The sequence below is a fragment of the Loxodonta africana genome, chromosome 2, assembly GCF_030014295.1.
Source record: "Loxodonta africana isolate mLoxAfr1 chromosome 2, mLoxAfr1.hap2, whole genome shotgun sequence".
NCBI lineage: Eukaryota > Metazoa > Chordata > Mammalia > Proboscidea > Elephantidae > Loxodonta > Loxodonta africana.
In genome coordinates, this window is record NC_087343.1 from 180,408,125 (window position 1) to 180,428,608 (window position 20,484).

General features: G+C 37.4%; 1 protein-coding gene across 4 annotated transcripts; it reads left to right on the forward strand.

The window, feature by feature from the left end:
* Positions 1-463: 463 nt before the first annotated feature.
* On the forward strand, positions 464-18,712 carry MAT2B (methionine adenosyltransferase 2 non-catalytic beta subunit). Of its 4 annotated transcripts, none has more exons than XM_064279053.1 (7): positions 464-592; positions 8,597-8,791; positions 10,142-10,256; positions 11,418-11,570; positions 14,221-14,414; positions 15,684-15,848; positions 16,159-18,712. In XM_064279053.1, exons 1-7 carry the CDS (start codon positions 563-565, stop codon positions 16,327-16,329), a joined length of 1,023 nt encoding a protein of 340 aa, XP_064135123.1. In that variant the 5' UTR covers positions 464-562; the 3' UTR covers positions 16,330-18,712. The 4 variants fall into 4 exon arrangements, with proteins under 4 accessions (XP_064135123.1, XP_003404691.1, XP_064135122.1 ...); XM_003404643.4 differs by having other exon boundaries at positions 468-592; positions 15,684-15,797; XM_064279052.1 differs by lacking the exon at positions 464-592 and adding an exon at positions 3,043-3,190.
* Positions 18,713-20,484: the final 1,772 nt, after the last annotated feature.

Below are 20,484 nucleotides of genomic sequence, written 5' to 3' on the forward strand. Positions count from 1 at the left end.
ACCTACCATTTTCTCAAACAGGCAGCAAACCTTTGTGTGCTGTTTCCATCAGTGCTTTTTACCGTCCTTTGAAATAGTTATTTAAAAAGCAATGAGGGAAAGCATTGGAGAGTTTTACTAAACATACTCTGTTGTGATAATGGAATGAAATATTTCAAAACAGCAATCAGTTGCACGGTTGCTGTGCTTCTCAACAGCTGGCTCTCACGTTGACAGTAAGGTTTTTTTATTATTATTATTATCTCGTTCTGTTTTTAATATATTGTTTCTGTCTAGTAGTTCTGCTAGTGGACCCTGGCTTGGCGGGCAATTAAACATGAAACTTCTCATTGGGTATTTTCAAGACTGCTACAGGGAATCAGCTGCCAGTTTACTGCAATGTGGAAAACTGCACGAGATTCCGGGATCATAATAAAAATGCTAATTCAAAAGGTCAAGTAAAGCAGCCGCTCACGTTTTCGGATTGCTGTGCTCCCGGCAGGCAGAAACAAAGACCAGAAAGGGAAGGCAGAGGCTCACAGAAAGCCACACGAATTGGTTTTTCTGAAATAATTTTGGAATCATGCCTGAAATGCCAGAGGACATGGAGCAGGTAAGAGCCAGCTATTTAACAAATGAAGCACCCTAGAGTTAGAGTTGTTTTAAAAGCATCCCAGTGCACGCCTGGTAAAAGCAGAAAGGGTACGTAAAGAAAAACGGGTTATTCATTTTTAAAACATATAAATAACCTGCTGACACGGAACAATAAACCAAGTTTAGTTGTTGCCCGAGGGAACCGGATTATGGCGATCTCGGCTAAATAACACTAATTAAAAACAATAAAACGCAGAACAGAACAGCAGTTTGATGTACATAATCTAAGTGCAGTGATGTATGCAAAGGTTCTATATAAATACCGATTTAGTTGTGTGCTCCAGCCTTTCTTTGTCTTGACAAGAATTGAATCTGCCAACATAACTTTTAGTTCTCTTTAAGTCTGTAGACTTGGGGCACGAACTTGTGTATTGTTTGTGTAACGCTCGCCTTTTATTCACATAGCAGCTTTCATCATTAAAGAGAATGATTAAAAACCATGGACAGATATATGCTTCTAGAACTATGCCCAACTTTTACCTGACAAATATCTAAATCCAGATTCTAAATGTTGGCAAGAAACTCTTTTTGTTCCCCACTCTAGACAAGGCTGCTTTGAGAATCACAATGCTAATTGCGTTGGCATGTCCTTATACCATCATGTTGAACACTTAATTTTTTGTTTTCCTAGAAAGGTTAGATTGAATCACACGTTACAAGTAGAAACTTTAAACAAATTTCCTAGTGTTTCTTGAAAGGAAAATCAAGAAGGTACCTCCCCATACTTCTCTTTGTTGTCTGCTGATTGTGCATGTTTAATACTGGGGCAATCCTGTCAAGACTCCCTAAATAATGCTAAACTAACTAACAGTAACAACCTAGATTAAAACAAAAAATTGAAAAGTTAGGGGACCTCAGACTCTCTTCTGTTACTGTCCCAAAGAAACTAGGTTGATGCGAATAAGGAAATGGGCCCTTGTTGGGGGTTGGGTAAGAAGGAAAGTCACGGGGCTCAGACGTAGAAAAACTTTTTTTTTTTTTTAAATAAAGCTGCTCAGTCTTTAGCTCTAAAATACACCAAAAAGAATTATGAAAACAATGCCTTATTGGACAAATCCAAGCAGTGATTACCTTTGCGGGCGACTTTTAAATCTCGGTATCCCGTGTGTCAGGCCAGCAACACTCAGACTGTTCGGTGAAAAGTCGGTCTGTTTGTTTTCGTTTTTTTTTTTTTTTTCTGCGTAGTTTCCTAGGCATCCTGGCTGGCAGGAAATCTCCGCGGGTTTGAACTGGAAGGGAAATCAGTTCCGTGGTAGGTCGGTCTCAAGACTTAGGGCTGTTGTTTTCGGATTGTTAATTTTAAAAAAGCGACACAGGTGGTAGAACGTTGAGCATTATTTCTCCCCTTGGTTCCTTCCTTTAGTTTTCAGTGGCTGCCACGGCTTGGCTATGTTGCCCCAAAGCTGCGTCCCTCCAACGCGGTGCTTTTGAAAGGGTGGTTTTGACCCCTATTAATCCACTAAAACGTAGAATCTCGGGTACTCCGCCTGCAGATTCTCATTCTGTAATCACGGGACAAGGTCCAAGAATGCGCTTTGAAGACGTACCCAAAGGAACCATCTCCCTCATTCACACATTCTTTTTTTTTTTTTTAATTAAAAATTTCTTCTGCAAGAGAAATGCAACAAGTCTCTACAAAAGGTGTGTTTGACATTTTTGAAATTTCACACATATTACTTTTTAGCATCCCAGAAAAATGGATCCCTGAGGTGTTAATGACTCAGAGGCCAACACTTTTACTTTTATTCCTTATATTTCCCCGAATTTCTCGAAACCACACATAATGCTGTAGAGATAGATGTCCGTTGCGCTCTCTCCCTCTCCTCTCATCCTCTATGACTTTTAAATGTTTTATTCTATATCCTACAGCCCTGGTGGAACAGTTATTAAGCTAAGGTTCAGCTGTTACCTAAAAGGTCGGGGGTTCAAACCCACCAGCCGCTCTGCTTCCGTCAATATTTACAGCCTTGAAAACCCTCTGGGGCAATTCTACTCGGTCCTACAGGGTCGCTATGAATCAGAATCCATTTGATGGCAATGGCTTTTTGGTTTGGTGTGCATTACATACCCAATTGATTCTTATGCACTGCGCAAGGTCTGCAAACTTTAAACCCCAGGCCATCTAACCTCACCAAAATTCAATCCTTTCCCAGTCGAAGGGGAAAAAAAAGAAAGCACACACAAAACCCTTCACAACAAAACTTGTTTCGTTGCTTACGGCCGGGGGCCGTTGTTCTGTGTTTCACTTTAAGAGTTGGCGCGTGGGCGGGGAGCGCCCCACGTGTGCCCACCCCCTTTCTGGGGCGTCGGCCGAGCGTAGCCAACCAACAGGCGAGGCAGCGACGGCGGAAGCCGGAAGCTGCGGGCAGGGGCCGGCCTGGGCCTAGAGGAGGCGGGCCGAGGCGGACGGAGCTGCGGCCCGCGGCGATCTCGCGCTGGAGGAAGTGGCTGTGGCGACGGCGGCGGCGACGGCGACAGCGCAAAGACTGCGGGCATGGTGGGGAGGGAGAACGAGCTTTCCATCCATTTTGTTCCAGGGAATTGCCGGCTGGTGGAGGTGAGGAAGTCGGTCCAGGGGTCTCCCATGGGAACGTCGGGTGTTGAGGAGGGTGAGCCCGGTCGGCGGGGTCGCGGGTCGCCTCCTTGCGCGTTCCGCCCCAGCCAGACCCCGGGCCGGCGTAGCCTCCGCGCATCCCTTCCAGCCTCGGTGGCGGAGGGCGGTGCCACCGAGTTTGTTTACCTCGGCGCGCACCCTTCAGTGTTTTCTCCTCTAGCCTGCGCCAGGAAGCGAGTGGGCCGAGCTTTCACTTTCTCGTCCCCAGCCAGTCTCTGTTCCTAAGGGGTTTTCAAGACTTGCTTCCGTTTTGATTCTGCGTTTCTTAATTTCTTTTTTACCCTTGGTTCGTATTCCTCGAGCATACGAGTTCCTAGCTCTTAAGAAGGAAAAGGAGTGGCTTTTCACGAGTAACAAATTGGGATAATTTATTAAATTCTTCATACAGTGCACTGTGGCATGCGTTTTACAGTCATCGTTTAACTTTATCGTCATAACTGCGCGATACTGTTATTGCTCCACTTTACAGGGGAAAAAACTGAGGCTTAGAGATTGAGTCATTTTGCTCAAGTTCATTCAGTAAGATGGGAGTCGGGATTCAAATATAGATCCGTTTGACTGTCTCAGGCTTTGAACCCCACCGCCCAGTTTGCATAAAGAAAGACTGTTGTAGTGTTTGGGAGATCCGTCCATGGTATATCCTCCCCTCCTCCCTCCCCATCCTCCCACCTTCCATTCCAGGCTCTCCAACATTCACTTGATCCAAGACCGTATCTATCACTGGAGATGAAAAGACTGTTAATTCCCAGACCAATATGCCTATGGATATAAGAGATGGCTGTTTTTGATAATGCAGAATTTTTACTTTTCCAAAATGTAGCATGTTTAATGTTTTCAGGTCTCTTTGGGACTTTGAAGGTAACGTTAGAATAGATGAAGTACCTAAACTTATGTATTGTTCCTTTGTGCCCCGAACAGTGTTGAGTGTATAATCTTACATCTTGTTTGTTTGCATGTATGTGCGTGCGTACATGTACATATATATGTGTGCATAGAGCTTAATCTGTTTTCACAGTAAAAAACCCAAAAGCAAACCCGTTGTCTGCTCTGACTCATGGTGACCCCATAGGACAGAAGAGAACTGCCCCATAGGGTTACCAAGGAGCAGCTGGTGGATTCCAGTGGCTGATCTTTTGGTTAGCAGCTGTAGCTCTTAACCACTGAGTCACCAGTGGTCCATTTTCACAGTAAGACTTCAATAAACTAATGGAAATGGGTTTTACTTCATTAAAAATGGTACAACTAAGAATTTGCTATTTATTTGCTTTTCTCTGGAGACTTATAGAATTAAAACTCACTCTTGAGATGGTTGATTGCTTTATAGTTAATGTTAGGGAAGCAGACTGTAGTGGTTTTTTGTTTGTTTGTTTGTTTGTTTAATTAATACTACTCTTGTGAGGTACAATAGGGTGTTAGTAGCAGTTAGCCTAATCCCACCTAGATAGTCATGGGATCTTACGTTTCTTAAGGCCCAGGAATTTCCACTCAAGGGGCGTTTTGAGGGGGAATGTTGTGAGGATCGATTGAAGAAATGAATATGAAACTTTGCTAAATTTAAGAGGTTCTAAAAATACCTAGGTATTATCAGATTTACCACTAAAATGTAAGAAGATATTCCTCCATATTTTAGTGGTATTTTTTCTTTACCTTTCCTAAATTTATTAATATAAGTTAATGCAAGTGTGCTAAAGTAGAAATCATGGTCCTAGAGCATTTTGTTGAACTATTTTTGAAAGAGCCATCTATTTTCTACTACCAATACAATTTTATATTGTTTGGTTAGATAGCATAATAAGAATAGTAGCTCTACAGTTATTATATATATTTACAAGCATTATTTTGGTGTCTCTAAGTCTGGCCACTTGGACTTGTTGAATTCTGTGCACTAAAGAATGTATACAACAAGAGGCAAATATAATATGTTCAGAGTAACTTAAGTTGATGTTGTGATCTGTTTTACCCATATAATAAAAACTGAGAAGTTCATCTGTGTAGGGAGACAAAATATTTTCACCACTTTTGTGTGGGTAAACTAAACAGCTCTTTATTCTTCCATTCTGAGTTCTTTGATGTGTTTGGACAATCTTGTGTTTTGCAGGACTAAAGTAATTTTTTTTTTTTAATTTTCTTATTTATTGTGCTTTAAGTGAAAGTTTACAGATCAAATCAGTCTCTCATACAAAAAGTTATACACACCTTGCTATGTACTCTTATAGCTGCTCTCTCCCTAATAAGACAGCACATTCTTCCTCTCCACCCTATATTCCCCATGTCCATTCAACCAGCTCTTGTCCCCCTCTTCTCATCATCTTACCTCCAGACAGGAGTTGCCCACATAGGGCTAAAATAATTTATGAAACAATGGTTCAAAGTAGTTTTTAGAGGAATTTTTTTTTCCTCTAAAACAGCAAAAACAAAAACTGTACTTTACAAAGCTTTGAGTAGATGTCTGCTTATATACAAACTCAAGATTTAGAAGAGATGTTTTTGTTTGGAATTTGTAAATTTCACAGTGATGCATAGTTTATTTGCCAGCCACCAGTAAAACTGCAGTCTAAATGCTAAAATCTTGCTTTAGCTCCTATGCTGCTGGTGACAGAAGGTGCTGTTAGAGTCTCTAGAGAGAACTATGTGAAAAGAGGAAAATGAAGCCCTTTCTGCTATATTTATACCCTTTGTGATAAGGATAGTAAGGAAACTGAGAAGTATAAAACTTTAAAGCTGCAAGAGCCTTAGTCATCCTGTTCAAACGTGTCATTTTACCGATAAGGAATTAGATCAGTAGAAATGGAGTAACTTCTCAACACCACAGTTTGTGGTAGAGCAAACAAAAACCTTAACGATGCATAAAATCAAATATGTGTTAAAAGGATTGAGACAAAAGTCACTCTACATTTGGTTGGCTGGACTATAAAATCAAGAAGACCCAGTTTCTGGTCCCAGCTTTTTCACTTTTACTGTGGGCAAAACCTTTAATATCTCCAGACCTCAGGTTCCTCACTTTGAAAATAATATCCGCCCTGCTTGTCTAATCAGGCTGTCCTTACAATTGGAAGTTATAGTATATTGAAAAGCCATTTATATAACATTTGATAGTTTTCAAATACAAGATTCCTGCCCTTTTAATAAAGAAAATTTTTGAGCACTGATATCTGACCACTGGGTACCATGAACTGTTTTATGGTATTACCTTATGGTATTACCCAGGGTATGAGGGTATAAGGTTGCATGCCCTCCTGACATTATTTAGATTAAGTATATTACATTCCCCAAAGAGCCTTGATTTTCTTGTAACATAATACTGTATTTCATCAAATGTAAGATACTCTTGATTATAAGATCATCTGGGTTCTTGTTTTAAGATGCACTAAGAAAACAAAATATTGTCAAACTGAAACATTCGTAAGAGGCGTCTCTTGTTTCATTCATTTAACAGAGATGTTAAAATAAGGAAAAACTGCAAAACAGTCTGTGAAATGACACAGAGATCTTAATTCACTGTTTGGTAACCTTCGTGGGTTGCAAAATGCTTGTTCTTTGACTTCTATGCCTAGTTTTTGTTTTTCAGAGGGGAAGATATTGTTGTCACTTCTAGAAACATAAATGGACAATTTTTTGCTTTGTATGAATAAGAGAAATAGGTGTTTATCACATCATTAAAATTTGTCTTGGAGTTCAAAGTGCAGTCCCCAAATCACCATCATCCGCATCACCTGGGAACTTGTTAGAAATACAGTCTCAGGCCCCACCCCTCAATTCCTGGGCCTTAAAGCCCTCAGAGATTCTGATCTCTGAAGTATGAGAACCAACCAAACCCAAACCAAACCCTCTGCCTTCGAGTCAATTCCAACTCATAGCGAACCAAAAAAAAAAAAAAAAAAAAACTATTCATTCACTCCTATAGAGTGAGGTAAAAGTAAGAACTCAGAAGAAATCAAATCATACCTTTTTAGTGTTTTCCCAGGATCCTTACAATATTTATCCTGTGTAAATTGTTTTTCTGATGTTGTTTCTACTAGGTTTGGTGTGTTTTCTCCTCTTTACAAGTCAGTCTTTGTAGAGCTGTTTTCTTGCCAAAATTCAAAGAAAATATTTTGTTGGCTGAAATCTTTGTTTTCATAGATCAATTGGCTTAGGGCAAAGTTTCCGCAGCGGAAAGCCCAGATTAATTTTCCTTCAACTTTCAAAATGTCCTGAAATTGGTTGAGCTAAGGGAGAATATCTTTAAGAAATTACCATTGTACTGTATCTCCCTTTATTTCAGGTTTTTCCTCTGGTGAAAGTAAGTTGATTTTGGTAACTTCATTATTAGTAGTATTTTTAAATTATGGTCCTCGTAAGTAATTTAGCTGAACTAAGGGCTAAAAAAAGAAAGGTCTTTAGATGTTATGTACATATGGTGGCTCAGAATTAAGTAACCAACACTTGAAACAAAAAGACCTCAAATTGATAAAAGCATTTTTTTTTTTTTTTAAGAGTAAATATTGACTTTATTCACCCTCTAGGAGGAAGGCTGGTGTTATCCCTCTTGGAGAGAAGGAAACAATTTGAAACTGTGTCTTGGAAACATAAAATTTAAATTGTTTCCAAATAGTAGTTCTTTTGATTTCTGTATATAAGGATTTTTTTTTTCCACAATAGCAACATGTATCAATTTAAAACATTTCAGATTTTTTTTTAACCCTCTATATTTCTTTCTTTTAACTGTTGTACATAGGGAAATTTAGGTTAACTCAGGAACATTTGCCAGTGAGTTAAACTAAAAAAGCATATTAGTGCTGTAAGGACTGGATTTACTTTCCTCTACATTCCTGTGAAATGACTAATTCTCTAACTTGGGCCCATCAAAATTTGATAAATAAATGATTGGAATTTGAAAGAGAATTTGGGATTAAAAACCGAAGACCAGAAGTGTCAATTTGTAAACGTATCAGCAGAATATATATAATCAGGCTATAAAATAAGTAAGAGCAAAACTAATTGTATGTTTTCATAAATTGAAGAACATAATTGAAATTGGTGTTTATTGCTCATTTGGGCATCATTGGCATAAGCAAAAGATTTTTTTATTATTGATGTAATGAAACCTAAATGCATTTGACTAGGTGATTCCTTGCAGTGTCAGCTTATGCTCTTTTACTTGTGTAAGATTTATTAGAACTTTTTCTTAAGTGATACAGCTGTCAACAAAGCTTGATTAATCTTTGTTCTAACTTAAGAATTGGCTTATAAATAAGTAACATGAATCAACTACTTAGACCTGAGGTGTTTGGTAAACTATGATAGTGACTAATTTTAGAGAATTATTTTCCAAGTAAATAATCTTCTGTCCTTCCCTTCACCTTTTAGGAGGAAGTTAACATTCCCAGTAGGCGGGTTCTGATTACTGGTGCCACTGGGCTTCTTGGCAGAGCTGTATACAAAGAATTTCAGCATAATAATTGGCATGCTGTTGGCTGTGGCTTTAGAAGAGCAAGACCAAAATTTGAGCAGGTTAATCTATTGGATCCTGATGCAGTTCATCACACCCTTCATGATTTTCAGGTATGGGTTAGCCTGTTTCACACACAGTAAGAATTGTCTGCGTGATACAGAAAATGTTCTCAAGCAAGTTACGGTGAAAGCTCTCACCTACTAAGCAGCGACAATGTATAATGCACTTTTTTTAGGATGACAAGGTGTTAGTATATACAGTTCTTAACATGATCAGGTTGAAATACAAGTTGAAAAATGACCGAAATATGAAGCATTTTATAAAAAGCTAATGTTTACGGAATACCTTCTAAGTGCCACTTGCTGTGCAAATACTTTTTGAATTTTAACCTGTAAACCTTACAATAACACTGCAGAATAGGTACTGTCATTTCCATTTTAGAGCTGAGGAAGCAGGGACAGAGAGGTTAAGTAACTTACTGGCCATGATCGTACAACTTGTCATAGAAAAGTTTGGATTCTGGTCCCCTCTAGTCAAATCTCGGGTGCTTGTTCTTTGTAAGTGTGATCCAAGGAGCACCTGCGTCAGAATCCCTTAAGGAACTTGTCCTCAGGCCTCACTCCTAGAGATTTTAATTCAGTAAGTCTGTGGTGGAGCCCAAGACTCTACATTTTAAGAAACACTCCAGATTATGCACTTTCAAGTTTGTCAACAACTCTCAGAGCATATTTCTTCAAGCATTGTTGAGAAGGAGAGAGTTTGGCATGTGGGTACACTAGTCCTGTTTGTGTTCATTTCAAACCTTAGCTCTTGCTTAGCTCCTTTGGGAACTAGAAGCCCTTTCTCTACAACTAGATGTTAAGCAGTCCTCTAGCTTAACATCCATCACACTATATTGAAACAGTCTCTTTACATATCTGTCTTTGCCACTTTTTATAAGATCCTTGCTCCTAGCACAGGGTTTACCATATAGATGGCATACTAAATGCTCAACTGGGAATATAATTCTCATGGATAGTTGATTTTCTTTAAATGATTAGTCAAAGAGGATTGAATTTATAGATTTAATTTGAAGATACTACTCTCCTTTTAACACAGATTTATTAAATATTTTGGCCATATCAATGACATAACTGATAGCTCTTTTTGCCCATCCAAATTAGGGGACAGAGCATGTTTTGATGTAGAAATGTAGTTGGTACAGAGAGTTTTGTCGGTAAGGATTAAGATTACTAAATTGCTTTCCTTTTCAGGACCTATATACATTTTTCAAGAAGATTGAACCTTGCAAAAAAGGAAGCATAACACACCTATGTTAAAAATCAAATGATTTATTCCTTAGTTGAGGAAGTATTGATTTAACAAACATTTTTTCTCTGAATGAATTTACTCTAGGAAGACTGTAGTTACTCCATTTTACTCCATTTTGGGTTAAAAATGCATCAATGCTTAACTTCCAGCCCCATGTCATAGTACATTGTGCAGCAGAGAGAAGGCCAGATGTTGTAGAAAATCAGCCAGATGCTGCTTCTCAACTTAATGTGGAAGCTTCTGGGAATTTAGCAAAGGAAGCAGGTAATGATGACTTTATAAAATCTTCAGAAAATATTAAATGATCATGGAGTTTTTAAAGATTAAGGTTTTTTAGATTGTTTATGAAAGGTATTTAAAAAAAATACGTATATATACGTACATACGAGGGCAAGTAAAAAAGTATTGCTACAAAATCATAGAAGCCTCTGTTAAACAAAAATATCAAAATGTGAAGTTATCGTGTCTTGACATATCCTCCATTTAGGTCTGTACTCTCTGAAGGTGGTATTTCCATCTCTGTAACCCTTCCCCCAAGAATTCTGCACTCTTCGATTTACACCATGTCAAAATGGCAGTTTTGGCATCCTTGAGGGACTCAAATCGTGTTCCTTTTAAATGTTCTTTGAGTTTGGGGAACAAAAACAAGTCTAAAGGATCAAGATCAGGGATGTAGTGTGGATGGGGTAAGTTTTCCCAATGAAATTCTTATAGGATAGCCCTTGCTACCCTAGAAGAATGAACAGGTACATTGTCATAATGGAAAAAAATTCCTTGGCAAACTTTCCCGACCTTTTTCTCACCAGTGCAGTTTTCATTTTTCTTAAAACTTCTTCATAATAAGCCCCTGTTTTCGTCTTGTGTCCTTCGAGAAAATCTTTCAAGATCACCCCTTTGGAATCCCAAAAAACAGTCACCATAACCTTCTGAGCAGTCTTCCCTTTCTTGGCTCATCTTTAAGGTCTTCTGACTTTCTTTAAAATGCTTGCCCCATCTGAAAACTTTTGTTTTATGTGGCAGCAGCATTTCCATAAACTCATTGCAAAGTTGAGTGATTTGGGAAGATGTGCACTTGAGTTTTGTTAAAAATTTGATATTAACCCTGATCTCAAAATCAGTTTTTCCATGGCACAAAAAGCACCCTTTTTTTTTGTTTGTTTGTTTTTTGGAAGGCCCTTCTACAAGACTAAGGCAGTTTTACTGAGAGGACTTGTCTGCAGCCATCCACTGATCGCAGAGACATGTTTAGACACGTTTGTTTGCAGTAAACCCATGCATGTAGGAACTGAAACCCTAGAAGCAATACTTTTTGACTTACCCTCATATATCACAAAGAATAAACCTTTCTAAATTCCTTTAAACAGTAAGGTCAAGTAATAATTTAATAGATTTATTTGTTTTTTGATTTTATCTCTTTCTTTGTAGCTGCAGTTGGAGCATTTCTAATCTATATTAGCTCAGATTATGTATTTGATGGAACAAATCCACCTTATAGAGAGGAAGACATACCAAATCCCCTAAATTTGTATGGCAAAACAAAATTAGAAGGAGAAAAGGCTGTCCTGGAGAATCATTTAGGTAAGATATAATTTTTTAGCCTCTGATGATTGTTAAGGCCTCCTTTTTGTGTAGGCTATATGTTTTTTTAATTCTAAAAATTACTCAAAGAATACAAATCATTGGAGAAAAATTAGACAATGCAGCAAGAAAAAATAAAAATAAGAATTTTAGAAATTGTAAAGGATAACTACTTTCTTAGTTCTTGCAGACTTTCCACTATCAAAGTACACATACACACCTTCACATATAGAAAACAGATGATTTATTTCAAATTTTTATACCCTACTTTCAGAACATACAGGCCGGTATCATTTTCCTTAGCTTTAGGTATTCAGTTATATAGTTTTTCTTTTTTCCTTTGTGTGCACATGTGTGTGTATATACATGTTGTCTGATATTGAGTTAATCCTGACTCATAAGACCCTATGTGACAGAGTAGAACTGCCCCACAGGGTTCCATATGGGAGCAGATCATCAGGCTCTTTTTCTCTCTTGGAGCCACTGGTGGGTTTGAACTGCTGCCGACCTTTCGGTTACCAGCTGAGCACTTAACTGTTGTGCCACCAGGATTCCTCATGTGTATAGATACACATACACATATATATGTGGAGCCCTGGTGACACACTGGTTAAGAGTAACAGCTGCTAACCAAAAGGTAGGCAGTTTGAATCCACCAGCTGCTCCTTGGAAACCCTATAGGGCAGTTCTACTCTGTCCTATAGGATCGCTATGAGTCGGAACCAACTCGAAGGCAATGGATTTGGCTTGGACATATATATGGAGAGTGAAAGTCTTTTTATGATGTTTCCTCAGGAAGATAAATACCAAATCTGCTTATCTATGGAAGCATTATTTGTGTATTTTAAAAAATGTGTCCGTGTTATTTTAGAGGAGTCCCTGTGCAATGCAAACAATTAGTGCATTTGGCTGCTAACAGAGAGGTTGGAGGTTCATCTCCACCCAGAGGTGCCTCTGAAAGAAAGGCCTGGAGGTCTACTTCTGAAAAATCAGCCATTGAAAACCCTGTGGAGCGCAGTTCTACTCTGATACACATGGAGTTGCCATGAGTTGGAATTGACTCAACAGCAACTGTTTTTTGCTTTTTTTAAATTTACTTTATGACCTGGTTTTTTTCCCCACGTTTTTGTATTTCAATACATGTTGAGCCATCTCTGGGATATCTTATTAATGGCTATATAGTACTTAATAGATCCCCTGTGGTAAAACTACTGCCTCAGGCCATATGACACCCTTGAGAAACATCCCCTAATAATAGGATCCCATACTAATGGACATTTAGTTTTTCAGTTTATTATCATTCAGGAATTATCTTTCAATACATGTCTGTATACACTTGTTCAGTAAGTTAGTTTATAAAGAAAACGTTGGTCGATTTTCATTTAAAGTCACTTATCCAAAGACTAGTTCCGTGGGTGGTGCAAATGATTTGTACTCAACTACAAATGAAAGGTTGTGAGCTCGAACTTACCAGGGGGTGCTACAGAGGAAAGGCCTAATGACCTGCTTCCATAAGGATTACAGCCAAAAAAAATCTTATGAAGCAATTCTACTCTGCAATACATGGGGTTGAGATGAGTCAGAAGGGACTCAGTGGCGGTGGGATCCAAAGACCATTATAACCAACCCCTCAACAGAGACTTACATAAAATTGAAATACCTCAGAATTCCTTAATCAGTAGTTGTGAGAATATTAGGGTCAACACCCACATACCCTTCACATAGATTCACCAATTGTTAATGTTTTGCTGCATTTTAATATATAATTTTTGACTAAACCCAGTGAGAATTAGTTGAATTTCACCCCAAAACACTTAACCATGTGTTTTCTAAGAACAAAGGCATTCTTCTACATACAGGCAGTCCCCCGGGTTGCCAATGAGTTCAAGTCGAATTCATATGTAAGTTGTTGCAGTTAGATGCAGTTTAGTTGGTATCTAATGTCAATCAAACAAATGTTTGTCTTAGGATATAGTATATAGTGTAGGTTTTATGCCCCCCCCCAAAAACACTTCTAGAAACACTAAAACATCTTTAACATAATAATACAGTCATAATAATGTTTTGATGCACTCTGCAAAGTAGCGCTTGTTTGTTATTTTGTTATTACGAATTGTATGCACCTTGAATTCTTAATGTAATAGGCTTTACAGGAGTTGGTTTTTAACTACAAGTTGTAGGTAAGTCAGGCATTTGTCACCCAGGAACTGCCTGTAATTACAATGCAGTTACCACACTCAGGAAATTTAATGTTACTACAATACTGTAATCAAATATATAGTTTATATAGGAATTTTCCTAATTGTCACAGTAATGTCCTTTATTGCTTTTTTTTTAATCTAGGGTCAAGGTAAGGATTACTCAATGTGCTTATCTGTTATGATTTAGTTTTACTTTTAATGACCATAATATTATAGAAATTATATATATGGCTGTATAAAAATACTCAAAAATGGCAGAAGACATTTAGAAATATTCGGAATCACATTTGTTAAATTGTATTATTATCGGTGAGCTGTGTCATGTTGGTATATTTTTATTAAAGGCAGATTTTCCACTTTGATGTTTTTAAATCCACACACTTTCATCTTATATCAAAACTTAAGAACCAGTCAGTTTTAAGATAGTGTCCACTTTTATTCATCTCCAGGAGCTGCTGTTTTGAGAATTCCTGTTCTGTATGGAGATGTTGAGAAGCTCGAAGAAAGTGCTGTAACTATTATGTTTGATAAAGTGCAGTTCAGCAACAAGTCAGCGAACATGGACCACTGGCAGCAGAGGTTCCCCACTCATGTCAAGGATGTAGCCACTGTGTGTCGTCAGTTAGCAGAGAAGAGAATGCTGGTGAGAATCTTTAAAAGCAAGAGTTCCCGTAATTTCATCTTTGTAAAAATCCTGTTTGTCTTTTCCATCCTTGAACCTTCACAGCTATTCTTGGAATGTTAATGAGTGGAAGTTAAGGTGCTTTTTTAAAACTAGAAGCAGAATAAACAAAAGTAGTTAACAGATAGTAGACTATATTAACCCCTTAAAAAAAAACCCTTTTCCATGGATTCGATTCTGACTCAGCAACCCTATAGGCAGAATGGAACTGCTCCACAGAGTTTGCAAGCCAAACTGCTGACTTTTTGGTTAGCAGCCGTAGCTCTTAACCGCTGCACCACCAGGGTTTCCGTAGACTATATTAGTCAGTATTAAAAATATTATGCTTTTGTGTTTGAATTTATTTCTCAAGTACTACAGACCCCACCTGTTACTTCTTAGAAGATGACTGAAAACTTCGTTTTTTCTTTGGATAAAAGATAATCACCTGATGTCTTTTAAGAAGTTAATCTGATTAACACATGTATACCCCAGTTACCCAGTGCCTTCGAGTGGTTTCCGACTCATAGCAACCCTATAGGACAGAGTAGAGCTGCCCCGTAGAGTTTCCAAGGAGCACCTGGCAGATTCCAACTGCCGATTTGGTTAGCAGCCGTAGCTCTTAACCACTACGCCACTAGGATATGTATAGTACCAAAGAATTGAAGTAGGAATTTATAGTTTAAAAAAATTTTTTTTTTTTTTTTTTTAGATATTTGGCTAGGAGTTAATTTTAAACATTTGAAAATGTTGGAGCTAAATAACATATCCATAAAAAGAAAGTTTAGAGCCTGATTTCTTTAAAAACAGTATGACCACAATTTTTTAATATAAAAATGTATATTTATTTTTAATATATATCATTACAGTGTTTAAGAATATTCTGACCAACTTGTCTTGAAAAAATAGTTCTACTAAGGTTTGGTTTTTACTTCTTAGAATAATTAGAAAGACTCATTAAATTGGACTGTTTCCATAAAAATCTCTAATTAGAATTCCTTACTAATTAAAACTGGAGCCATTTTTATTTTTATCTTAAAAAAATTCTTAAAACTAATTCTAAATTTTGCTTGTGGTGTTTAGCTGAGAATATTTGTAGGAATTTGATTTTAGATATCTTGATGAGAGCTTTCCAGAAAAGGAGGGGTGAATTTAGTTCCTGGACCTTTATAGTTTCCTTGTCAAACCTACCATTCCACTCCATTCAATAAGTTGAAATTAACTTGAGTCTTTTTGTGTCCTTCTTCTTAGGATCCGTCCATTAAGGGAACCTTTCACTGGTCAGGCAATGAACAGATGACGAAGTATGAAATGGCATGTGCAATTGCAGATGCTTTCAATCTCCCCAGCAGCCACTTGAGACCTGTGAGTACCTGGCATCCAAGACCTTCTTGCAAGTTCAGATCCATCATCACAGTTCGTATTATTGATAACATTGTTCCCGTCACTTTGAACACATTAGATAATTTCATTTCCAGCACTAATCAAAATAAACTTTGCTTGATGTTGGCAATTTATATTGCTCCTTTTCTCTGAATTATTATCTATAAAGAAATTGTGAGTATTGAAGTTCATAGAAAAAGTGCTATCTTGATTGTGACAGATTTTTTATTTTGCTAGATATGATTGAATTAGATTCCTTGTGCCAAGGAAAAAGTATAAAATATAAAACTTTGAGATGCAGCCCATCCTTTACTTTTGATTTTATTTTCATTTTTCTTTAAAGATTACTGACAGTCCAGTGTTAGGGGCCCAGCGTCCAAGAAATGCTCAGCTCGACTGCTCCAGATTGGAGACCCTGGGCATTGGTCAGCGAACACCATTTCGGATTGGAATCAAAGAATCACTCTGGCCTTTCCTCATTGACAAGAGATGGAGACAAACAGTTTTTCATTAGTTTATATGTGTGTGTGTGTTTCTTTTCTTTTCTTTTTTTTTTTTTAATGAAAAGTATAGTGTGTGGCACTTTTTAACAAAAAAAGGAAATAGTTTTGTATGAGTGCTCTCTAATTGTGACATTTATGATCTTTCAGGTAAATGATACTCTTGCACTAGTGGAACTGTCTAAAGAAACTAAGGGGCAGTGATGCCTTGTTTGAAGTAATGATCTTTGTTTATCTTTCTGTTTATTCTGGCTTAACTGGCTGTTTGAGTATAATAAATTATGATTCTTAAATACTTGAGAGCCAAGATGAAACAGATCTGCTGTAGACTTTTTTTGGGGGCGGGTTGGGTAGGGTAGATGAAATGCATTGTTCATGCCCATAACCTCTACATTTTCAGGATTTTTGCAACTGTTAATCCTTTCATGTTGATTGTTTTAAAGTGTGTTGAGTATGAAAATCATTGTTCATTATTGCTTTGCTTGAGCTCAGATCAAAACGTTTAAAGAAAGAAACTTTATTTTTGCAACTTAAGTACCATTTTTATGCTTGAGATGTTTCAAGATGTTATGTATATTGGAACTTCTGCAGCTTTTTGCTTCCTGCTTTGGTAGCAGTGTATGGTGAGCCCTTGAGAGAGAATGTGTGTGAGTGTATATACATGTCGTATGTATTTTTTAAATATATATATAACCGTCCTTTCCACTCCATGTTGCTAAGTGATATTTCGTATGTATGTGCAAATAACAGGCCATGTAAGTCTTTTGATCATCCATGAATAATAATAAAAACGTACTGCTGGCATGAGAATACTTAGTTTTCTTTCATTTACTCTTCTTTTTAAATGTAAAGACTAAATTTCTAAACTAATTGTTCTGCTGCTTTAGTTTTTTTAAAATTAACATCTGATACATGCAAAAGAATATAGTTCATATATATTGAGATACAAAACACAATAATAAAATGAACACTGGTGAACCTACCGCTTGAGATCTAGAATGTTATAATGTTTTATCTACTTGTGCCAACTGATTTTTTTTTTATTGTAAAAAATATGTATATATCATAAAATTTTGACCATTTTGAAGTGTACAATTCAGTAGCATTGATTATATTCACGGTGTTGTGGAACCATTGCCACTATTTCCAAAACTTTTTTTTATCACCTCAGACAGAAACTCTACCCGTTAAGCAATAACACCCTTTCCCTCCTTTTTTCTACTTTCTGACTATGAATTTGCCTATTTTAGAAATTTCGTATTGGTGGAACCAACTAGTTGTGTTTTAACTCACGAAAAAGAAAGAACTATTTAATTTTTTCATATTATGCATTTACATAGAATGGTCTTTCTGAAGAATGCAGAGTATTTGTATTATCTATACTGAGTAATTTTCAAGTAACCTTAGCCTCAGTATGGTCTCTGTGAGTCAGAATCAGCTCCACGGCAGCGAGTTTGGTGTTTTTGGTTTTAGCCTCAATATTTTTAGCCCTTAATAAGGAAACCAGAAAGGCAGAGTGAGTTGTATGATTTGGCTTCTACTCAGGGCAGTGCAAATCCTGGCTTTAGATTATCTGGTTTCACTTTTGGGGTCCTCTTTCCCTAGATTATGACCTTATTCCATTATTGGACAAAATGTGTTTCTAATTTCCTAATTGACTTAGAATTTGGGGTTAAGATAGAATAATATCTGGGTGATTTGATTAAAGCAACAATTCCCAAACCAAGTCATGTTTTAGAATAAACTGGGAAAATTTTACTGATACCTGAGCCCTGCTCTAGGCCTACTGAAATAGAATTTCTGGAATTGTGGACTTTTTTTTTTTTTTTCCAATCTATTTTTAAGTGGTAGCTAGCCTAGCACTTGCATTTGGCAATCACTGGATGCTCAGTGGTTAAGAGCCAGCTGCTATCCAAAAGGTCGGCAGTTCGAATCCACCAGCGGCTCCTTGGAAACCCTATGAGGCAGTTCTACTCTGTCCTATAGACTCGCTGTGAGTCAAAATCAACTTGATGGCAGCGGGTGTTTGGTTTTTGGATTACAGCATTCTCTGTGTGTGTGTGTTTTAAATTACTACATTTTACATAGTACAAAATTCAAATGTTTCAGAAAGCCTTCACGAGCCAGCCCAGGACACCCCAGGCCACTGGACCCTGACCCTGATACCTATGACCATTTGGGCCACTGCACCTGGTAAAGGGCCCACCAGCTCATCGGGCACTGTTTCAACAACCACACAGGTCACCAAGAGCCAGTGGAGCATGAAAGAGAAGGAGACAGGTGTTATTATTGTTACCTTTATTCCGTTGTATGAATGAATGAACCACAACTTATTTAATCAGTCTCTTATTGATAGGCTTCAGGCTTTAAAAAAAAAAAAATGTTAATAGTCCCCAGTATATATCAATCTGCAGAATAAGATCGAATTCAGAAAAATTCACCAAAATGGGAAAATAGCTTGAGATGTGTGCTTGACCTTGTGAGGAGTAGAGAACATTTTAAATATTTCTCAGACTAGATTTTACGTTACATGGTTAAAATGCTCTTCCATGTAGTTAAAGGTAATTTGCTTATTTCACATGAGTTTTAATACAGAATAATTTCAGCCGATTTCAGAAAGAAGTAGGAAGCAACTGTCCAGTGGCGAAACCTTTTTAAGAAATTACTCCTGGAGTAAAAATTAAACCATATTCTTTGAAAGCCATATCATCTCAGCAGTAAATATGGCAGTAGGTTTTAATTCAAGTGTGTTGGCTAGTCAAGAGAATTTTCTGACTTTGAACGTAGTGTAATGTATAGTGAAATTAATCAAATCTGGATTAGCTACTAGCAAGTTACTTTTCTGAGCTTCAGGTTATTTAAGGGTTAAGTGGAGGACTACCACCTATTTCACAGGTCTATTTTAGTTTGACAGCATGTCTCAGCAGTATGAGGGGTATTATCTTTCATAATGTCAACTCCAAAACATTCCTAAATTCTTTTAATGAACCATTACATATTCATCGTCCGTGATCCATTTAAGTCTGCCAACCAAGTTAACACCATCTCCAACTACAGAGAGTTTTACTAGGCCGAGTAATACTGCTTATTTAAGCAAATAATTTATTTTAATAAGGTTATTAAAAAAAGTTTAGGCTTATTTAAAATTCTGAAGGATTGTTAAGAATTCTAGATGTGGGCTTTGATGAATAGGTTGATTTCATCTCAACCTTACATTAAAAAAAAAGTGAAAAGAGTTATACAAAAGGATGCATGAAATGTATGTTCAATTTAAAGAATAATGATAAAAAAACCCAAAAAACCATGGACCTACCACTCAGATTAAGAAATAGAAGTTTATGGATGTCTTAAGCACTTGGCTACTAACCCAAACGTGGGAGGTGTGAATCCACTCAGAAGCACTACTTGTGAGAAAGGTCACGGCCATTGAAAACCTATGGAGCACAGTTGTACCGTAACACATATGGGGTCACCATGAATCAGAATTGACTGGATAACAACTGGCTTTGTTTTTTTTTTGGAAGCTGTCTAAATGGCTTTCTTCTATTGAACTCCTTTCTCTCTCCAGAGGTAACCATTATCCTGATTGTTTCACTTCCTCACTACTCTTTATAGTTTTATTATCTGCTTATGCATATTTGTCTTAGACGGGGTTCTCTAGAGAAGCAAAACCAGTAAAGCATACGAATATATATATAGAGAGATATCAAGGAAATGGCTCATGTAGTTGCAGAGGCTGGAATGTCCCATATCTGTGGATCAGGATAGAGGCTTCTAATTAACGTAGCCACAGGGGCTGGTGAACCCAAGATTGGCAGGTCAAAGAGCAGGGCTCTTGCTCCCAAGCTGTGAAGACTGATGAATCCTAAGATCAGCTGGTTCAAGTCCCAAGAAACAGAGGTCAGATGAACAGGAGCCAGCTGCAGGATCCAGTGATGGCAAAAAGCCCCCAAACCCTGCCAGAATGTCCACTTATATTTGACACAGGGCACATGCCTAAGGAAACTCCCTTTCTCCAGCAGATCCTATCATGGGGTGATCACATTATAGCAAATCTCATCACAGAAGTGATCACATCATCATACTACTGCCAAAACACAGAATCATGGCCCAGTGAAGTTGACACACAACTTTAACCATTACAATATTTATGTATTATTTAATTTTGA

Excerpts from the sequence above, each read along its gene's own strand:
- MAT2B (XM_064279052.1), top strand. The coding sequence starts at position 3,128 with ATGGTGGGGAGGGAGAACGAGCTTTCCATCCATTTTGTTCCAGGGAAT. Across the intron at positions 8,792-10,141 it reads ACACCCTTCATGATTTTCAG|CCCCATGTCATAGTACATTG; the intron begins GTATGGGTTAGC and ends CTTAACTTCCAG. Across the intron at positions 11,571-14,220 it reads TGTCCTGGAGAATCATTTAG|GAGCTGCTGTTTTGAGAATT; the intron begins GTAAGATATAAT and ends ATTCATCTCCAG.